We start from the raw sequence: 23,279 nt of genomic DNA on the forward strand, positions 1-23,279 counted from the left end.
TGAGAAATACAAGGTCAAGCTGCTCAAATCTTACGGTGTACCGAAGAGGTCTGGGAGCCAGAGGTCAGTTTTTTGTTTTCCTAAGTGAATTATGAAAATACGCAAACATTTTTTTTTCCCGGAAAGAAGGATGCCTAATGATGCTCTTTCCCACTAATGAGAAATTTTCATCATATTTAAATGAACTAAAAAGGTCATTTAACTCATAACTTACCCAAACAACTCTCATCTCCTTCTGAAACTTAATTTTTTATTGTAGTAACCTGATCATGTGTCAAAAATAGTCAGTTTTGCTTTTCAAAAAATAAATGCTGAATAAGTTACCCTTGTGAATTGCTCTTCACTATAAAGGCAGACAATGACCTTTTTCTCCTTTATATAGCTTTTATCTTTTATTGTGACATTCCTTTTTCTACACAAAGAAACAAATGAAAATCACACCAAGTAGAGAAACTACTCTGCATTTTCCTTGCTTAAACCACAGATTAATTTTTGTGGAACAAATTTTCAAAAGTCATTTCTTTTTTCATTATAAATGTGTCTAGATCGGTATTCAAAACATGATTTTTTGTGTGCAAGATTTTACTATTTTTTAACAAAAGCAGTGAAGACCCTGAAGAAGGACCCAGTGGCAACATCTACCAGGTGCAGTGTTCTCAGTGATCGACACAGATACAGCTGCCGGGCACCCAGCATACTCAGTGGGCCTGACTCCAGAAGCTGCCTCCATGGTTTGCTGTCTCAGATCAAGCTCCATCTGTGTCCATATCTGTATCTTTTTAGGGTTGATCCCATGCCTAGTAAAACAAGCTGCATTATGTTGAAACGGCACCAGTTATTTTTCTACCACTAATCATTGTGCAAAACCAAAACATTTTCATAATATTTAACGACCAGTACAACAGCCAAACCCTTCATGCCACACTGTTATTCAGTTTAAGCAAAGAGGCTGGTTAATCTCAGCCTGCGTCGTTCAAGTATGTCTTCAGAACACACTAAAATGAACAATACGTGTCACTTGATAAGAAAAGTTCTTCAGTTTGAGACTCAGTTCAACTCAAACAGATTCAGATGTTGACAGTCATGAAAGTAAGCATCACCCTTTCAAAGAGAGTCTAAAACTCACCGAAAGAAAAACTCTAAGAACTTAAAAAATTTGGCTACTGTAGTGTTTTTCATTTTATGTTTTCTAATCAAGACTACTCTTTTGTGAAAAAAATTGAGTTTTGATGACAAGCAAAGCAGCTTCTACCTATTAGTGGCAAAACCTTTTAAGATTGCCAAAATAAAAACTTTCAGTACGCCAGTACTCCAGCAAGATGCAGAATGGTGGCCATGTGGTTACATCTCCTCTGTTGAGATTGCAGTGGCAAAAGTGTGAGGTAAGTATCAAGTCCCACGGAAGCAGAGTTCTCCTGAAATAAAACTATCCAGACACTTTTTAAAATCATCTTTATTTTGGTTGCAAAGATACAATTTACTTAGTTACTTAATATTTTATTTGTTCCCGTTTGAAGTCTCATAGCTTGCCATGTAAAACATTGCCTTCACTATCAAACTGCTATATAAGAACGTTATAAAATACAAACTATAAACTAAGATAATCTTCTTTACAGTATTCAGATTAGTGCATTAAAACAACATTGATTAAAAAAGGCAAGTGAGTTAAGTGGCGAACATCCAATTCCCTTTCTAATGACGGATGGTACAAAATGGTATGAAAGGAAACAGAATTTTAATTGTTCGGTGCTCAGAAACGGTAACTGTGGGAAAGTTACTTCCCAAAAGTAATCTTTATTATTCTATAGGACATAAGAGAAGGTAATTAATTTTCCATCATAACAGCTGTGGAAATACACAGTCGAATTCAAGTTGGGATCTTTAGAATTCTAACACAATAGGTATTGATCTGTCATACTCTTCCTCCAAATCACATTAAACATTTATAGTGACCACACAATCCCCTGCAAACAAACGTCAGACTTAAACAGAACCTATATAAAAACAATCTATCCTTAGTATTTTACTAGCCAATCTACAGCAAATGCTTACTATATACACATCAGGAGTAAGAGATATACTAGGAAGTTATTCACTGATTTCATTCAGAATAAACAAGGGTCTTAAGAGAAAAATAACAGTAAAAGTTAAATAGACAATTTGTGTTGCTGTGAACTAGATAAAAACAAAACTCCAAACACAAACATATATGTTAATTTTTAAAGTTATTGACAATACTTCCTCTGCTGGCCCAAATCAAAATTAAATTTAAGATTTGTAATTGAAGTAACACAAACGTGGGTGCATGTTACACCGTGACCGAGAGGTGCACACAGAACACACACATACCTTTGAATTTACTAATTCCAAAAACTAAGTCAACAGGATAAATAAATTATAAATGAAAGGCATATACAATGTGGGCAAAAACCTAACAGTTACTAGGTCGAAAAGCATGAAGCTATGCCAGCAGTGATATTTAAAAAAACTTTCAGGGGCCTCCCTGGTGGCGCAGTGGTTGAGAGTCCGCCTGCCGATGCAGGGGATACGGGTTCGTGCCCCGGTCTGGGAGGATCCCACATGCCGCGGAGCGGCTGGGCCCGTGAGCCGTGGCCGCTGGGCCTGCGCGTCTAGAGCCTGTGCTCCGCAACGGGAGAGGCCACAGCAGTGAGAGGCCCACATACCGCAAAAAGAAAAAAAAAAAAAAAAAAAAAAAAAAAAAACTTTCAGTATTAGAAAATATCAGATTTAATCCAAAGAAAACTTCCCCCCAAATAAAAATAACAAAGTATGGGAACCATCCTTTAAGCAACAGCTTTAAAATAATAACAATAAAAAAAACCTACCATGGTTAAAGGAATCTTCCTACATAATTTACATAATGTAGTGCAATAGTGTGCTCCTTTATAATCTTAACCTTTCACTCCCCATATGATGAGACCGATAATTACAACTCCGATAACAAGGATAAAAATGATGATGCACAGGGTTTTCCTGGATTTGCGCTGCAGATGCAAAAAAAACAAAAAACACGTTTACAGATGTAGTGGAGCACCTCTATAGCAAGTGAAGATCATTTGGTTCATTTCTAGAGTAAAATCAATAGTAATTTATTGCCCTCATTTGGAGCTATATTTTTTTGCTTTTCAATACATATAGCACTATGCTTTCAAAAAATATTCTTCTTGAATTAATGGTATAATTCAGGGGGTAATTATTCAACTTCTGTTGGTACTTTTTCTAGATGTGTGGCTGGGCTTAATTTAAAAAAAGATACAGAGAAATAAAAATTAATAACTTGAGCAACACAGTTTACCTATGTGTGAAAACAAAAAACAGCTTAAAACCATCAATTTTTAAACTTTTATCAAAAATTGCTCTTCAAAATGAGTTCTCTGACAATATCAGCAAATGCAAATGTTTGGCAATGCTTTTTAAAGTAGACTTATTAATTTCCCAAATCATTCCCATCCTTGAATACGAATGCAAACTGCATTCAAAATCTCTCAACATTCAAATAAACTATAAAACACAAAGAGCTAAAAAAAATTCTAATACTGTCATTTAAAATACAAAGGTTAAGAGTTTTGCTCCATTATTCATTCCTGGCCCAGCTGTAGCTTTCTATATTTCTCCAGTGGCTTGTATATCTCACAGCTACATGCAGGAATCCTTTTTCTTACAAAGTAGAAAAATTTGTGAATTTACTTTGTGTCAACTAGAAGTAGCATAAAATTTACAAAAAGAATATGTTCCTGACTCTGAAATTATCCTGAAAACTACTTATACTTTTCAGTATTCCAAATGTCCATCTAATTTTTCAACAGAATATACTCTTCACATACTAAACACAGTTCAAGTTTCAATCTCATCATGCCCATGTATTTTCCCCAGATTCCACCTGGTTACCGCAGACCCATATGTAACGCGCCTTCATCAACAATGACGGCTGTTCCCCTAGAGCATCTTTTTTCCTGGGGCACCCTCTCCAGTGTGCGGTGGTGAGGTCCTAGGGTGCCATGGTGATGAGAGCATTTTCCACCTTCCTTTATGTTCATGGTTTATCCAAACTAAATAGGGAACTAATAGTTCCCTAAGTGCTTCTAAATAAAGCACTGCACCGTATTTTTTTTTTTTTTTTTTTTATGGTACGCGGGCCTCCCACTGCCGTGGCCCCTCCCGTTGTGGAGCACAGGCTCCGGATGCGCAGGCTCAGCGGCCATGGCTCACGGGCCCAGCCGCTCCGCGGCATGTGGGATCCTCCCAGACCGGGGCACGAACCCGTATCCCCTGCATCGGCAGGCGGACTCTCAACCACTGCGCCACCAGGGAAGCCCAGCACTGCACCGTATTTTGCAGAGGCATAAGTTTAATATCAAGGCTGCCAAGTGGGACTATTGGGAAGCTGCTCTCTTTCCAGCCCTTGTGTTGCATGGCTCTTTCCTCATCCCTCCAGGGCCTGTGGGATTAAGGATGGGGGGTAGTAGCTCTTGCTCTGGAGGTACAACTTGGGAAGATGTGTTCCTTTTCCCCAGGGTGGCTATAGGCCTTCCCTTCCGCAAGGAAGAGTAAAAGTAAAACTTGGGGATATATCTACATCCCCCTTAAGTCCAAAAGGAAAACGAAATTACATGGAATCCCAGTCACTGATGAATCCTGCTAAACACTCTGAGCAGCTATAAGTGTTGGTATTTACAGATCACTCTGTGTGTGTGTGTGTGTGTGTGTGTGTGTGTGTGTGTTCAACTATTCATGAATGACACCTACATTCTAGGACATGGTGACATTAGCTATCCTGAGCTGCATATCTGAATCTCATGCACAAAGACAGTCAACATGAGTTACTCTGTTGGTGAGCACAATTGGTTGTATAACTCAGCATCCTCTATATGCACTGATTTGTCCAGTGAAAAAAATGGCATTGAGGGGCCTCCCTGGTGGCGCAGTGGTTGAGAGTCCGCCTGCCGATGCAGGGGATACGGGTTCGTGCCCCGGTCTGGGAGGATCCCATATGCCGCGGAGTGGCTGGGCCCGTGAGCCATGGCCGCTGGGCCTGCGCATCCGGAGCCTGTGCTCCGCAACGGGAGAGGCCACAACAGTGAGAGGCCCGCATACCGCAAAAAGAAAAAAAAAAAAAAAAAAAAAAAAAAATGGCATTGAAACTAAAGGGAACTTCTAAGATCAGTGAGAAAAGTGAAAAGCAATTAAAACATACCTAGGATGGTGATAATATCTTAGAAATTTTATAAAAAGGTAATAAGTTTCTGAGAAAATAATTATGAACTACATCAACAAAAAAATGAAGTTTTAAAAGGGAAATCAAGGGGCTTCCCTGGTGGCGCAGTGGTTGGGAGTCCACCTGCCGATGCCGGGGACACGGGTTCGTGCCCGGGTCTGGGAGGATCCCACATGCCGCGGAGCGGCTGGGCCTGTGAGCCATGGCTGCTGAGCCTGCGCATCCGGAGCCCGTGCTCCGCAGCGGGAGAGGCCACGGCAGTGAGAGGCCCACGTACCGCAAAAAAAAAAAAAAAAAAAAGGGAAATCAACTGCTAAGGTGGTATTCAGGGGTTCCCAAAGAGCCTGGGCTTACCTTTGTTAAACGTCAAAGATCTACATATTAAGTGATGTATTAACAGTTCATGGTGCTAATATTTGTAGTCCTTTATATATATTTATATTTGACTCATACCTATGGATTCCCTATACTAACCTGATTCACTTAAGAAATCAGTTCATTCCTGGTGAAGAGTCTGCTGAATGCTGACAGAATACCCACTGGTCAAGGACACTCACTCTAAGCTAATATAATTTCCACAGGACCTGAAGAGATCTTTCTGGGACAAGGATCTTTGCCTCTTTAGTCCATAGTATCATTGACAAAAAGGAAAGGTAAAAGGGAACAGCAAGAAACAGAGGGAAATCGCTATCAAAGAGGTCTCTGGGTTGAAATGTCAAAATGACATCGGAGACCGAAAGTTGTCAGAAAAGACTGGAGTTGTGTACTGCTCCCCTCAAGACTCTAAACCTCCCATCCCTGTGGGCACAAAACTGGTTCAAACCTGAGAACAGACAGGCTACACGCAGTTTGAACTGACTGGCATATTTCTAGCCTGTCTTCCATGGCATTTTGAATTTTAACATCTCCAGCCACTTTAAACCTGATTTTATACACACACACACACACACACACACACGTTTAAAAGTCTGTGTTATAAGACAATCTAGCACAGTTAATATTACCTGATAGTCTGCCGCCCTTGACAGCTGTTGGTTTGCTTGCTGGACGTGCACCTCAGCATTTTCCACATTGGCTTCTATGCTATCTTTAAAATAAAACATACACACAAAATGGGTGCTGATGCTCTAGTAACAGAGCTGTACCGATCACCAGATTTCACTCAAGTTAAGATTAAACATGTTCACTATTCAAAGGTTAATATTAATAGTATATGGGTAAGGCTGAATTTTTTTTTTTTTTAGTGATACTACTTCTCAGGTGATCCAAACAATACTGAAGAATTTGAAGGAAAGAAACTTGATTATCTTCATTATAGTGCACTCCAGTTCTACCTGGTAACCCCCAAAAGTACCGTCACCAGTACCTGCATTCTGTGATGGCCAACTCAGCAGCAAGCAAGCATCTGAACTTTGGTTTAGGGTAAATATAGAGAACTGAAAACCGTCATCTGCTGGGCGGCCCTCATCAACCTCCTTCTGTGCTGAAACCTAGGCTCCCTGAGGGTCCCCAGAGCCTTCTCAAGTGGTGACATTTTCCTCCCCCCCTCCTCTGACCTGGGGGTGGAACAGGTGTCAGTCTGTAGGACGGGTGACCACTGTTTCCTCCTCCTCCCTGCCAACTTTCAGTTTTAGAGCTAATGCTGTCCAACTCATTCAACCCTCCTTGCTGCAGACATCCACAGATGTCTTTTCTTCTCATTCCTTGAATATTTTAGCCCCTGAATCATTGATGTTCTTTTCAATGCTTCTATTATCCTACACATCGGTGATTTCAATATCCAATTGCTGACCCTCTAATACCCAGGCCTCTCAATTCTTTGAACACATGGTTTTTCAAAGACTTTGCCTGTGGCACTTTCCGAGCCACCCATATCCATGGTCACACCCCAAACCTGTCATTACCAATAACTGCAGCTTCTCTATCATCTCCGTTCCAGGTCTCACTCTCTGATTACCATCTGCTACCTTTAGAGTTCTCGCCTTCTAAGACCCCAGCTTTAGTGATCCTACCACTTTTTCACTGCCCCTCACATACTTCATGTCCTCACTTTCCTCTTCCCTAGCCTAGACTCCATACACAATCATCTGTCACTGGTTTCTTGCATTTATCCTCAGCCCTCTTCCCTCCTACTGTGGTCACAGTTAGGTGACAAAACCCCAACCTGTCCCATGCAGCTGAACATGGGTGCAAAAAAGAATCACCGTGATGACTTATTTCACTTTAAATTCTTGACTGCACAGCACGCCTGCCTCATGTCCCCAATTCCTGGAACACTAAGTCATACTTCCTCCTCTCTCCCCTGACTTCTCATGCCTCATCACGCTTTGTCATTCTCCACCAGTGACCTTATTTCTAGATCACTGAGACAACAGGAACAATCAGAAGACGTTTCCACCATCTCCTTTGACCCTACCCACCACCACAGGCAACAGTCTCTGTGCTCGGACTTCTCTCCCGTGGTTAGGGAGGACCTGTCCACGCGCAGCAAGAGCCAACACCCCCATGTGTGTACTTTATCCCATTCCTTGTTGCCTAGCTCGAAGGCTTCAGGCCAGCAATTTCCTCCCTCTCACTACCAACACTTCTTTCCCATCAATCCTATTGCTGCCATCTTAAAAACAAACAAGGCCTCAAACCTCTCATTTATGCCACATCCACTGGCAGCTATGACCTCACTTGACTCCTAGAAAGAGTGGTCTCCACTTGCTATCTCCAGTCGCTCTCCTCCCAGTGTCTTCTGAGCCCACTTTATCATGCTTTCACCTGCACTATTTCAGCAGCACAGCTCTCATCTGAGATCACCTACACCCTACACATTGTTAAATTCAGCAATCAATTCGAAAGCCTCAGTTTACCTAACCGAATGGCAGCATTTGAGAGAGCTGACCTGCCCTCGCTCTTGAAACGCTTTCTCCCCTCCATTCTAAAACTATGCATTCACGTGGTTTTCTTCTGTATCGCTAGCTATTCTTTCTTGGTCATTTTTGTTCATTCCTCCTTGGCTCTCTAGGCTCTAAATCAGGGATCAACAAACTTTTTCTTTGTCTCAGATAATAAATACTTTAAGCTTTGCAGTTCATTCATATGGTTTCTGTCATAAATACTCAACTATGTCTCTGTTGTACAAAACCTGTTGTAGATAACGCATAAACGAATGGATGTAGTTTGCTGACCGCGCTCTAAATATTTACAAGTCCTCAGACACCCCTCTTCTCTATCTGCACTTATCTCCTAGGTGATCTCACCTAATCTCAAGGCTTTAAATACCATCTATGTACAGATAACGCCCAGATTTATACCCCCAGGCCAGACGTCTCCCCTTTACCCCATCTTCTCTGTACCAATGCCTACCAAACCTTAACCCGGGTGACACCTGGCCCCTGAATCGTAACAGATCCAAAAATCACTGATTTATAACCATCCAAACCAGCTCCAGTGAGAGATTTCCGCATCTCAGAAAACGGCACCACCATGATTTTTGTGAGCCAAGCCAAAACCTTACAGTCATCCATGAATTTACTCTCTCACATCCATATCCAGATAGTCAGTAGATCTTTTTGGCTCTACATTTAAAAAATATCCAGAATCCCACTGCTTCTCACCACTTCACCGCTTCCGTACTGATCCAAGACAACGTAACTGCTCACGTGGATTCCTGCAATAGGCTTTTAGGTGTTTTGTTTTTGGTCTTGTCCCTTTGCAGTCTGCTCACCTAAGTCAAATGATAACGCTCCTCTGCTCAAATCCTCCTGTGGCTTCCCCTCCAATAATACAAAAACAGTCCTCACAGTGGCTCAGGGGCCTATGTGATCTGGTCTCCTGTGACTTCTGACATCGTCTCCATCCTCCTCTTGCTCACTCCATTGGCCCAAGATGTCAGGCGTGCTTCTGTCTGAAGGCCTTTGCACCTGCTGTTCCCTCTGCCTGGAACACGTTCTCTTGCCTGCTCCCTTATTTCCGTGAAGTCTTCACTAAAATGTCTTCTATCAGTGAGGCCTTACCTGACTCCCCCAGAAAAGCAGCACATTCCCCACCTCCTGCAGTCCTACCCCCGACCTGGCCTTATTTTCCCCGTAACACTTATCACCATCTACTTACTTTTCTTTCTGTTTTAATTGTCTCTCTCCTCCAATTAGATTATAAGATCTTTTATCTGTTGTTTAATTTCAGCTGAATCCTCAAGGCCTAGATTTATGCCTGGATATAGTAGGCATTCAATAAATATTTATTGGATGAATGAATGTTTTTTGAAATTTTACCCTGTGATCTACTGGGGCCACAGAGGAGGGTAAGAATGGACAAATAATAATGATATTAAACTATAGGTCCAAGCATTTCAACTGAACCAAATTCAGAAAATGTATTAAATATATCTTTAGCATACCCACAGATAGCTTCATATATCAAAATGATAAAGATGATCAGAATCCTGATCAATGTTGACAACTACACCTTAAATGAATTATAATTACATTTAAAACTTGAAGTCTTAGTCACTGATTTTTTTAAAGAATTTTTCAAAAAGAATTCTCAATATCTAAGTAATACAACTAAATTAATGTACTAAAAAGCTATAAGAATTAATGTTCAGGCAAATGGCTACTTATTCCCTCTATTTTAAAAGACAAGATAGTGTGCACAATTATAAACAGATGTTTTCCCCAAAGTCCTTGGTGTGATAAGAATTAAATTGGGATAAGACAGAAACCAGAGGTCCTGGAAATAAGCTAGAATGATGTTAAGTGTTACCTTCCATTATCTCAGTAGCAGGAGACCCTGATTAAATTTGGAACTTCTTAAATAAATGAAGCTGGTCATTTCCACCAGTAGGAGCCAAAAACGAGATCTGTTTTAGATAATGCCAAGGGTGATGATTTGTCTATTACAGACACTGTACTTTTGATCTCAGGAGGACCGAAAGAAAGAGAGGAAGGAGCTACCCTGGCTTGAGAAGTTACCACAGGTAAACTGCATGTAGCTTCCTTCTGCCTCATGAAATCTAATGAGTAGGGCTTACCTATTACATCTCCTTGCTCATGAATCATCATTCCCAAATCTTTAAATATTTCATTAATATCCATAATATCAGCCTAAGAGAAAAAAAAGTGCATATTATTGTAATCAGAAATTCAGTCCCCAATCCACAAAAGGAGAAAAATTTAAAAAACACAAACCACTGCTCATACCTAGATGAGCATGCATCTGGACCTAATAACATATATTTGGGGAATATCAGAAAACTACTTTACTACAGGCAATCCCAAGTAAGTAGACTCTGAATCTCAGTTTTCTAAAATAAGTTTGTGATGTTAAAAATATCAAGTGATTCAGAGTGGAAATGAAGGACTATACAATAGAGAAGGGTTGTGGGTTACTGAATTTATGTCATGCAATCTGATTAGTTTTGTTATCATGAATAGTATTTCCTCAAAAAAGTAAAAAATATTCTTATTGTATTTCTAGTAAAGCTGTATATGTTGATTTGACACTTTAAAAGAATAAAACATTAGGTGTAAATTCAAAGCCTCACATTAATAAATCTGAATATGCAATGGAAGAGTGATGGATAAATAAGTTATAAATTTAATTTTCTTCAATATATAACTATTATTTTGCTTGATTAAAAAGTAAAGTTTAAATACTTTATTCAGGAAAGGTGGGGCAATTTACATATTCATCCTGTGCCTTAGCTTCCCCATCTGTAGAAGGGCAATGATAATGACACAGTTAATTACTTCAGAGAGCTTTTATGAGAACTAAATAAGACAATTAACATAAAGAATTTATCACATAGTGCTTGGTGCATGAAGCCCTCAATAAATGGTAGCTATTGTTAGCTATTATTAGCCTGCTTTCTAGGGAACAGATAGGTTCCCTAAGAACTAAGGCTACTAAACCTTTTAGACCTCTTTGATATCTACACACACTAAAGAGAAATAAAACACTTTTAAAGCCCTTGGAAAAAGTCTTATTCATGCAGGTGTGATGTGTATCATGTGCCATGGAAGCTATCTAGACTCTCTGAACAGACCTTTATCTCTAGACTGATAATTTTCTCAATGCTCAGGTGGCTTGAGATGTCTTAACAGAATTAAAAAAAAAAAAAAGTTGGAGTAGAGGGAAGTATATTTTCTCATCCTTGCACAAATTCTAAAGAAATTACTTTTTTTTTAACAGGATGACTCTAATTTATTTGAAATATGCCATCAAATTGATACATTTATTTAGTTTTCTTTCTTGACCTCTCTCCCAGCATCATCTAAGCATCTTGAGGACAAACTCACTAAGAACAGAGCAGCAGTCCAATTCTACAATGTAAAGCTTACTTCGAGTTGCCTAATAGAAGACTCTCTCTCCTGAATAAGGCGGAGGTCATCCTCTGTAATTTCTTCATCCTGCACCTGCACCTGAGGCTGAGTTTGGCTATTAAAAAGAAAAGAATATGTAAAAAAGAAAAACCGGTATGAAAACAATGAGGCTTCCATTTTATTTAAGAAATACTTATTGAATAGAATATTTTTTCTTCAAAGTCATAGAATTGCTCACTGAAATTCTAAAAATATAACAGAAATGTTAACCAAATTTTATTCATGTTTCATTTCAATGATGTTATGTTTAGAGTTATTATTTAATTATTGGAAACTATTATATTTGGCAAGTGAGTACTTCTTGGTTGACTTAAACTTCACATATGGGAATAATCTATATCAAATAATAATTAAGTCAATAATATTTATTTGGATAATTGAAGAGTATTATTGCTATAATGGAATATTTTTATATATTTTATAATAAATAATAACTTAAAAAAATTTTCAAACTTGTTGTTTTCTATTTATAAATAACTTAGGATAGTCATGATATAATATACTGAAAGCTTTAATTCTGCCCAGGGACTGTGATGTAAAAAACGTATTTGAAAAATTATCTTTTGATCTGTATAATGTTTTATACTTCTTACCTTTCCCAGGACACAAGATTCCTTTCTTTTGAGCTCTCCTCAGGAAAACCACCCTGAATAATTTAGTAACAGAATGGATTGAGAAGATGCAAAGGAAAAACACACAACACTCACATTTTACTTTATAATAATCTAAACTGATTTATGTACACACTGGAGTGCAGGTGTAAGAAAAGAGAGAGAAAAGTTCTTGTTCTAGTATTTTAGGTCAATTACTTCAAGTAATAAAAAAAATTATATCCTAAGCTGACAAAGAAGGAATTCATTAAATATTCTCAAGGGCCAAATAACAAATATTATTTGATTAAAACATAATGTAGTCTTGGAACCTCTATATTAAGGAACAATGAAACAACCTGTGATAGTTTCTAGGGAGATTTAAAATTAGATTAAGTCAAGATTCCACTCTAACTTATCCTTTATTTTCTCCAGGTGTACATTCGTTTTAAATATTCATATAATATATTCACTGTTCATTTACATCGTCTTCATATAATGCAGAATTAAAGTGCTCTCTACACCAGCACGAATACAAAGTAACAGCCTCAGGCTCAAATTAGGATTTGACTCTAACCTTTTCTGACAAAACGTTTCTATATTTTTACATAATCTTTTGTTCCACAACATTGACAGAATATCCACAATAATACATAATGATCATCCTTCTTAAAAACTGATTAGAAACACCTGAAAATAAGTATTCAAATACCGATTTCCAAGATATTCACAGGTCTTTAGGACTCAAGAAACATGCCGTATAGCTCTTCACGGGGCTCTTGGAGGGTACCACGTTCTTTTTACAGTGCTGCTTTAAATACTTACAGACACTCTGGAACTGGCTCTTACTCGAGCGACAAACTCTTTCTCTCTCTCAGCAGCCTGTCTCTGCGCCTTCTGGAAGTTTGTCAGTGATGTGGTGAATTCCGCCACTAAGCGATCCTTCTGTATTTTCCTTTGACGCTAGAGGAAAGTGGGGGGGGAAAGAAACCTACCAGAATCAAGTTGTGAAGCTCTAAAGAATTTGCAAAAGTTGTTTTGCCAGTAGCTGGCTCTTTATTTAATTCTGAAAACTTCACTCACTCTCCTATTACAGGGCCTTACTGATTAATTCAATAACATTTTGAACAATTTGACAAGTATGTTCAAATACTGTGCTTCTTTTACCTTGAGGCAAAAGGCCCATAATGTTGGATTTCTCACCTCAAGTTCTCATCCTAAAAACTGGGCCATGATTTTATGTTAAAGTATTTTTTTTTAATTAAAATAAAACTTTTGACTCACCTAAGTAATAACTTCCACTAAGTAATAAGCAGGGTAATAAATACGTGTGCCCCTAGGAAACCTCACATCTTGAATGAGCGTGCATGTTATATGAAGTCAGTCCTGGAAGGCCAGGAAACAATTACTCAGGAAGCATTTTCTGAGCACTTACTTAATTATGGGTCAGGGCAAGTGTATGGAAATAATTTTTACTTTATTGAACCAAAGGATACTACCTGGGCAATTAAATATAGTTTTGTGTTCTGTGAACTAATCTCAAATTGATTTTTTCCCCCTAATTTCCTTTCTAGCACAACAGTTCAAAGATCCCACAATACGTTTGATTTCTTTCACATTCAATACATCAACAGTGTGTCTTAAAGCTTCATACCTGGTCACTGGGGGTGGTGGGCAGAGATCCAAACTCTTTAATGTACTTATCTGTTTCTTTGGCAAGTTGGTTCGTATATTGCTGCTTCTGTTGCCTAAAATGAGAAAACACACATTATAGCGAAAGAACTAACACATTTCTTTAAGCTACAACTCTGCCACTTGATTCAACCCTGATGAATAGTTTTAGAAAAATCACTTTTTTATAGACTGGCTCCACATTTTCTCTATGAAAACAAAATTTTCAGGTTCTACTCTTTGATAAATATTGAACAAATACTATGTGGAAGGTTCTTTACTCACACATGGAGTAACCAAGCTCTGAGAAATAAATCAGCAGCCATTTGGAAAGGAAGATGAAAAAAGCCAACACGAGATTGTAAGGCGTCTGATGTTTGAGATTTGGTGGCTGTGGGAGCCTTTTATGTGCATCTCACAATTGGGAGGTCAGTTGAATAAGTAAAGAAGATTTGTTGTCTTAAACTCTGCCCAGTTCCCAGGTCTCAGGGTACAGCCAGCCTCTCATATTTCTCTACCTGAACATTTATATCCTATAGATACTTAAAAAAAAAAAAAAAGCAGAGACATGAGTAATAATACGAATTTACTATTATTTAAGTTTGCTGTGGAAAAAACAATAGCACTTCTCTGTAAAAAGAACAGAACACAGTAAAAGAGGTAAATTATATAGCTATTTAAATCTATCTTGCTAGCTAGCTTATAAAGTAAAAACTAAGATCTCTAACTAAAATTAACACAAAAAAAGCCTGTATTAATGTGATGCTTTACAAGTCACAACATCAGTACTTCTCATATATATTATCTCTCATTTTAAACATGTATTGGTCACACTTAGGATCCTTTAAAATAATGAGATACTATGTAAAAATATGTTTTAGTATAGATATCTGTATTTGACTGATAAGGAAGAATTATACCCTACTTATATATATTTACCAAGTGCCCTATCTTTAATATGCCTTTTAAAAAATCTTTAGAAAAAGTAAGATAATTAAAATTCTAAAAGAAGACTTTAATGATGTCTACATATTCAGAATCTCCACTATTAACCTTAGCAAAATATTATTAACTATTAAGAATTATGGTTTCTATTCCATTTTACTTTATTTTAATAAATGATGGTTTATTATTTAGATTTGGGGCATGTTTAGCACCTTGATATCTATCCACTGCAGAAAAATGCAATACAAATTAGAGACAACTGCAAATTCCTCAAATTGTACTTCATAAAAATATGAATTACTATTACCTCTTAATTTCTTCTTTGCAATTTTTCCTTCTGTAGCTAATGTTTGGCATATCACTTATTACATATATATTACTTGAAATTTGTAGCTGTTAACAGTGCTAAACTAAGATTTAAGATTCAGGTTCAGAATTATGTTGGGCAAATCATCAAACCCCAAACAGACATGTTTTCCTTATAAGCAAACTGGAAATAGTTCTTTTAATCTATCTAGTTCACTCCAATTTTGTAAGGTTCAGATGAGAAAATGCGTAAAAACACTCTTAAAATCTGTAACACCACGAAGTATTATTGCTGTTTTTCTAACAGCATGTTAATTTATTCAAATATGTACTAAATAACTTCATTACAACTTCTTTTGGTTTGTTTTTAAACAGAGGCTAATGTTTTCTGAAATTCAAAGATGTAAATATAAACTTTTAGGGGCATAGTTCATATTGGATATGCATTGAATCTAAGTGAAATAAAAATCATCATATGGATTGTTAGCTACGGGAAGTGAATCGCACAAATAGAGAAGCTCAGAGTACCGTTTTTCAAAGCCATCAAAAACAACCTATTAAAAGGTATAAAAAAGCTAACCAAAGAAGTTCTGCTTTGATAGAGTAAGCCAGATCTTTAAAATAAAGAAAAACATCTGCCCACTCTGGACAGGAAAAAACCTACACAAAGCCTTAGTACAAATGAGGCAGCAGAAAAACCTTATTAATTTTCCATTGTTTTCTCCAATAAACGTAACACTACACACTAGCAAAGGAACATAACAATAGATGGTTTTTCCCATTTCCTTTTTGTTGTTTAATTAATACTTACAGCTGCTGCCTCAATTCAGGTGAATCTTGAGGTGTTCCAAGTTGATTCAGAGTCCTCTGTATTTCCGCAGCTATTATGATAGAAAATAAATGTGTAATTGTTACTAATGTTAGGGAAATAGAAATTAATACAAACAATAGGACAGTTAGAAAAAGACAGAAAAACAGAGATAAATATAGGAAGTATTCGTTGAGAAAAAAAGAGAAATGGTTTATTCAAACCTAATTAGTGGCAATGGACTAATTTTCAAGATTAATTAAATTAATTAAATTAAAACTCAAGATTAGAGACAATGGATTTATTTTCAAGAGTATTGTGTGGGGACCTTACCATGTGAAACGGCAATTATGAGCCAAAAATATTATCATCTTCCCTATTCCATCAGAACATTTAGTACAATGGCACATGGACTTTCACGTAACTCTACTGGCATAAAAATTGTAAGGAAAATAATTGTTACAATTACATAATTCACTGGGATATAAAGTGAATGAAATATAGTTAATAAATGAAGGGGGAATAAAAAAATTAGAAAAATTATTTTTCAACTATGTAATAAGTGATTCAAGCAAAGATCAAAGGATGCTAAAACCATGGGGATACTCACATGACCTCAAATTATCATCACACAGATGTCACTACTTTGAGTTAACTTTATCGAAGATAAATCTGTTGCTTATAAAACAAATGATCAAATTTAGGACCACCAATGGTACAAACTAGCATTATGAGCCTCCTGACATAATGCAACAAGAAAGTCACAATATGACCTATGTATTTTTCTTGCCAAAATATTTAACCCAAATCTAATCATGAGAAAGAAATCAGACCAATCTAAATTATGGGATAATCTACAAAACAACTGGCCTGTACTTTTTAAAATGTCAATGTCAACAAAAGAAAAAAAGTATGAAAGCAGGAAAGCTTTCTAAATTAAAGAACTAAAAAACAAAATACTAAAACACCCATTGTATGATTTTTGACTGGATTCTGAATCAGGAAAGAAAAAAAAAAAGAAGACAAACCCACAAAAACTATAAAAAAGTTGTGGAGACAACTGGAGAAACTTGAATTTGAATCTGAGAGAGAGAAACTAAACAAAAGTTGAAAAATGTTAGCAACTGGTGAACCCAGGTAAAGGGTATATAAAAAGTTCACTGTACTATACTTTTACTCTTCTGTAGGTTTTAAATATTTTATGCTAAGTTCACCACTCAGAAGCCTATGACCACTGTAATCAAAAAAAGGGGCTCTTTACAAAAGGGGAGGTCCTAGTTTTACACATTTATAAACACAAATAAAATGTCAAGTAGAAACAAGTTGAAAATCCATCTCAAAGTAAGGAACTTTCACACTTCCAAGAGCTAGAGAAAAATGATTCAACCCACCCATTCTTTTCATTTAAAATAATCGTTTATTTATATAGCTTAAATGCTTTTAAATAGTCACTATGTATTGATATTTATGGGATCAAAGGAATGATTGTATTCTGAAACACAGGATAACTTTTGTTCACTGAGGATGATGTAATAAGTATTGGTTTCAAGTCAAAGATGAAAAATATAAATACTGGAGAGGAATCATATAGCAACTGTTAACCATTCAGCTACTTACAAAGGAATTTCTTTTTGCCGTTCTTTTCGGTAACAGATTTTTCTTTTGTGAGGTGGAGGAATTTTGTTTGCTGTTTTATAACTTATGGTGGCTTCCAATTAGTTACATACTTCCTTCTTAACCTCAACAGATTTTCCTGGGCTACCTTATAGGGGTTTAAAGCTTTTATTTTCAAAAAAAGTATGCTGATAAGACAAACTGATGCAGGCATTTATCACATATCTAGAGGGCTCTTGTCTTTTAAAAAAGGTCACAATAAGTGAAAAAATAAAATAGACTGCTCAATAAATGACACCAGGAAAACTGACTAACCACTTAGGGGTTAAAACAGAACTCTAGCTTACCTCATGAAGTAAAATAAATCTGTAATAAAGTATTAATATAAGAAACTATTAAACTGCTACATAAAACTATAAAAGTGTATTTATTACACAATCTTATTTATGATCTTGGCATGAGGTATAAAATATTATCCAAGTATGATACAAAACTAAAAACCATGAAGGAAAATATATCAAACTGGCAAAACATACACAAAATTTTAAAATACTATATGAAAAATATGTATCTACATTACAAATATATATAAGTAATGTGTGTGTGTGTGTGTGTGTTTGTGTGTGTGTGTGTACACGGGAGAAAATACCTGCAGCATATAATGAGTAAAGGGGTTAATATCCCTAATATAGAAAAGAATCCTATAAACTGGAAATCTAAAAACAGCTCAATGAAAAATGGGTAAAAGGTATCATCTTAAAATTATAACAAGCAAAAAAAATATGAGAAATTAAACTTCATTGATAATCAACACATATCAGATTGGTAAAACTCAAGAAAAATAAGCAGATGATAATATAATTACAATCAAAAGCCTTGAAAAAGGCAAAGACATAGGAAGGAGCAATGTCCATCATGTAGAAAGAATCAGAAATAACTGAGAAAAGGTGAGACAAGCCAGTACAAAAATCGGCCAGGAACAGGAACTTTAAAAATTGATAATATTCACTGAAAACATGAAGAGCAAAAGAAAGACTGAAAAGAATATCAATCCTGGAAAGGATAAATAACTTTAATGTATGAACGCTATATAAAACTGTTCCGCCCTTAAAAAATTTAAGTAGACATGCTTCTGATAGGCCCAGTGGGAAGGAGCCTAAATCTACCAAGTGGTTAGTTCCCTAGTTTTTGTAAACAGATACACTCAGCAACCCCGTTTCACCCTTTCTCCCTGAGTAAGGGCTTATATGCAAAGGAAGAGATAACCTGGAGCCCCTGAGGGCGCAATACTCCAACAAAACAGAAAACCAGGAGCAACACTTATTCTCGTGTACTGCTCAGAAATGCCTCTGAAGACCTGACAAGCTGAGCAGGGTAAAGCCTCCCCTATTCCCATTTAACTGGCCTGTCTGGAGGATGCAGAAGGCAGACAGTTATGATGGCTAGCAGAAGCTTATTCAAATGGTGACTCCAACTGCACTGCTCCTCTAAATGTGATCTATTTACTAGAACAGATCATCACAATCTCTGGCACCTTGTATAAACCTGCTGATACGGTAAATATTTTTTGCTCTATTCTAAAAAATAGAAAACAGGAGAAGGAGTTTGTTTTCAATTGGATGGGATGGCGTAGAGCCTTCACAGTCTTATCTTAGGGTTATATATACTCTTTATCTCTGTACTACAAGTTAGTTGTCAAGGTTGTCGATCCTCTCCTCCAATGGGACACTACACTAGTCCAACACATTGCTTACATGTGCTTTTAGTATCAGAAAGGCAAGAAGCAACATGCATTCTTAGATGCCCTGGAAGGATGGAAGTATGCCAGTAGATAGAAGATAAATTCCATGAAAATACAGGACCCTGTTTCTTTGGTGAAGAATCTTGGTCCATTAATCTGTATGGATCACTGACATACTCCTGCAAAGTACATGACAAATTGCTTTTCTTTGCAGTCTCAAATACAAATAGGGAAACAGTGCTTAGTGAGACTTTTTATGTGGCTCCAACCCATTTTACTGAATGCCCCCAAACGTTGCCAGCTCTGGCTTCAGCTCCACAAAAGAAAAGGCTATCCAGCTAGTTCAAGTGTTGGTACAAGCAGCTCTACAACTTGGCTTTAATGACCTGGTTGATCCAATGGTAACTCAAGCGCCTGTGCAATTTCAGAGTTCTGTATAACACCAGTGGCAAGTCCCACTAGGAAGAAAAAAAATCACAGGAGTCCCTTAGAATCTTGGAGCAAAATCATGCTCTCTTTGGCAAACCAATGTTATCTTTTGAGGAACAGTCCTAGTCTTGCTACTAAGCCCTGGATAAAAAGTAAATAGTGGTATATTAGGTGACCCAGTAACCTGAGCTGCCTGCTATGTATTAGGTGTTATGTTACCTTGTTTATCTCTTTCTAGATTTTGTTCTATGTATGTGAACCAGCCTGCCCCTCACCCCAACTTCTACAGCACTTGTTCACTGGACTAATAAACCAGCAATGATTTAAGAATAAAAACCACATGTAGGCTCACCAACTGGACTTCCCCTTTCTCAGATTAACATGATTACTGGAAATGCCATGTACCAATCTGCAGCAATAGCAATCAAAAGTAAATATGTGATGTGGCGCCACCTATGGGGGTATGAGCCAGTCACCCAGTGGCAAGATGATGATACTCCTTCCATCGTGGTGGAGGCAGAATTTTATACTCACTGAAACAGCAGTACTATGGATTTTGTTATGCTTCTTCTACCGCCCTCCCCCCATGATCCTACCAGCTTCCTAATCCATATATTAGTCACAATCGTGGTATTCTACACACCAGTGCTTTTGATCAAGATGTTCAATTTACAGAGAAGAAAAAATTAACAGAACTTCCAAGGACAATGGGATTCCTTGGTCTCCCAGTACTCCATTATCTGGAAGCTGCTGGACTTCTCGAATTTTTAATGGCCTTTTGAAGACCCAATTACGGTGTCATCTGAGAGACAGCATCTTGGGAAGGTGAACTGCAGCCCCATGGGATCTTTACGCTCTCCAAGAACCACCACTCCATGGTGCTGCTTCACCCACAGCCAGAAAGAACACTCAGATTTAGGAACTAAGGGGCAAAAGCGAAGAGAAATAGTTCACATTTACACCTAATTACTCACTTGCAAATTTTCTTTCATCCCTTCAGGTGATTTACAGACAATATCCAAATAAGGAATATAATCACACCTCCATCTGGTAGAAGCAGAGGAGGAATGGACTGGAAATCACCCACTAGACCTGGCACTGGATGCAGGAAGTAAACAGGCCTTGGTCCTACCCATCTGTAGAGATGGGAGAGGAGTTCAGGTTGTATGAGTGAAAGCGGCACCATGTTAGACAGGGGCTTTTTAATTTTTTCAAGCTTAAGTATGCAAAAAGGGAAATATGTTCATTATCGGAAACAAAAAGTATTAACTATAATGGACATTTATTTTTGGTCATCTGATACCCCAAATTCTTATTACATTGGCTCTTTTTGGTTTATAATACCATGACCACTGGAACGCATCATTACAGAACCAGTCTTAGGGGAAAAAACTGGTTGTTAAACTAGTCTAAGAGTCTCTGAGCTTTGCTTACCTCCATTATGAGTAATGCAGGTGATTAATGGTCAGAGTCCTAGCAACAATCACAAAAAGAAAGGCCAGACTCATAAAACAAGCTACTTGTAATCAAAAGCTAGATTTACTTAGTGCTATTTAGGTTTCATAAATATTGAAGTTCTTTACAAGTCAAATGCTTTAGCTGACAACCTTCTTCTCACTCTGAAACAATAATTTTAATAACACAGTATCTCATAAATTGAACTTTCTCAGAAACGCAACCATTATGTTTTGCCTAACAGAGTGCATTAAATTAATGAGTGCTAGATGTTTTTCATGAATACAAATGTAAGACAAGGCCCCTTACACTCAGGCAGCATGTAATCTAGAAAAGGAGAAAAAAAAGTACATTATAAAAATGTTATAATAATGTTTCAAACAAGGACCTATAATATAGGCATTCAATTGAAGGACAATCCAAAAAGCTTTAACAGAGGTGGCATTTGTATTGTTTTTTTTTTTTTTTTTTTTTGGCGTTACGCGGGCCTCTCACTGTTGTGGCCTCTCCCGTTGCGGAGCACAGGCTCCGGATGCGCAGCCCAGCGGCCATGGCTCACGGGCCCAGCCGCTCCGCGGCATGTGGGATCCTCCCGGACCGGGGCACGAACCCGTGTTCCCTGCATTGGCAGGCGGACTCTCAACCACTGTGCCACCAGGGAAGCCCTGTATTGTTTTTGAAGTAAGACACTAGACACTTTGTTTTGGAGATTCAAACCTCTAATACCATACTTAGACATAACTTGAAATGGTCAGATTACCGACTGGTTTCCCCAACCACAAGGGTAAACTCCTTAAAGGCAAGAACTAGGTATCTCTAGAACCCACCATATTGTTCACACTCAACGAGTATTTTTTAAACTGAACAACAAAAGAGCATTAGAAAGACTGAATCCTATATAAGAAGTCATATGTACTTCTAAAACACAAGGCATATATAAGAAGAAAGCTAAGAAAGGTAGGTATGCTCCTTTATTATTCATTCAACATGGTCTAGTCATCCACTATCCACCGGGCACAGTGAAGGGTTTCTGGACATCAACACTCATTTACTTGTATTTCTTTACTTTGTATAGCTCTAAACTTGAGGATCAAGTAAACGTATCATCTGATCAGGTGATAAAGGGCCTATGGAAACATAAATTTGAAATTACTGAATCAAATTTAGGAGAAATATTATATGTTCAATTCTATTATATACATTAAGTTGAGAACCAAACAGAACAACTAATTTGTCCAAGAAACTATGGCTATTTAAGTAGAAGAGCTGGGATTAGAATATAGATTTCTTTGTTTCTAAAACAGTATTTTTCAGTGTGCTAAAAGGGCTAAAAGTAAAAGGCTTTTTAAAATATTACTTCATAATCCAGGTGTATGATAGTTGCCAAAGCAAACAAAGGAAAAAATAAGTCTGTGCTAACTTGCAGTAACTTAATAGGAGTTGAGATGAGATGCTTAGGTGTTGCAAGTAGTGTTCAAAGTACATTTCAAGGCCTACCAGTGGACCACAAGGATTCTTCCGCCCTACTGAAGCTGATCAGGAAATAAACACCTGTCCTTTCTTCAGGTCTTATGAACTGGCAAGATTCCAGAGACATCAATTTACATATGACCAGTATTACCCTCTTACACCAGGGTCAGCCACTTATGGCCTGTCGGGGCTTCCAGCCTAGTTTTATACAGCCCTCCAGCTAAGAATGGTTGTTACATTTTGAAAGGGTTAACAAAAAACAAAACAACAACAATGAATACGCAAGAGACCATACGTGGGTAGCAAAGCCTAAAATGTTTGCTATTTGGCTCTTTATAGTAAAAATTGGCCAATCCTTGTCCTAAATTAGTAAAAATTCCTAAAACTTTGTATTCACAAACTCAATTCGGTATGGTACTTGAGTGTACTAAGTACTCACTATGTTGTCTGTTTCACACAAAACTGAACAATGCTGCAAATCTTCCACTGAACATGCATGTATACTAGGTTGGATTTCTGCAATTTTCAGAAAGAATATGTTACCAGTACATCATAGGTGATGGCTTGTATGGGTTATTATTTTCAATTGCTGCTCTTACATTAATTTAGAAACAATTATGGTTACTTTTTCATTGTATTGGAT

General features: G+C 37.4%; 1 protein-coding gene across 1 annotated transcript in view; it reads right to left on the reverse strand.

Annotated features, from left to right (window-relative positions):
• Nucleotides 1-2,716: 2,716 nt before the first annotated feature.
• The window catches only part of STX7 (syntaxin 7), a 46,543-nt gene continuing 25,980 nt past the window's right edge, over nucleotides 2,717-23,279 (reverse strand). Inside the window, exons 3-10 of the mRNA XM_081251473.1 lie at nucleotides 15,931-16,000; nucleotides 13,852-13,945; nucleotides 13,023-13,160; nucleotides 12,201-12,253; nucleotides 11,566-11,662; nucleotides 10,257-10,329; nucleotides 6,241-6,323; nucleotides 2,717-3,005 (exon numbers count right to left, since the gene is read on the reverse strand). Coding sequence (XP_081107599.1) covers nucleotides 2,913-3,005; nucleotides 6,241-6,323; nucleotides 10,257-10,329; nucleotides 11,566-11,662; nucleotides 12,201-12,253; nucleotides 13,023-13,160; nucleotides 13,852-13,945; nucleotides 15,931-16,000 — 701 coding nt within the window. The 3' untranslated portion in view covers nucleotides 2,717-2,912. The remainder of the gene's footprint in view (nucleotides 3,006-6,240; nucleotides 6,324-10,256; nucleotides 10,330-11,565; nucleotides 11,663-12,200; nucleotides 12,254-13,022; nucleotides 13,161-13,851; nucleotides 13,946-15,930; nucleotides 16,001-23,279) is intronic.

This window comes from Mesoplodon bidens (assembly GCF_964165515.1).
Source record: "Mesoplodon bidens genome assembly, chromosome: 12".
In the NCBI taxonomy this organism is placed as follows: domain Eukaryota; kingdom Metazoa; phylum Chordata; class Mammalia; order Artiodactyla; family Ziphiidae; genus Mesoplodon; species Mesoplodon bidens.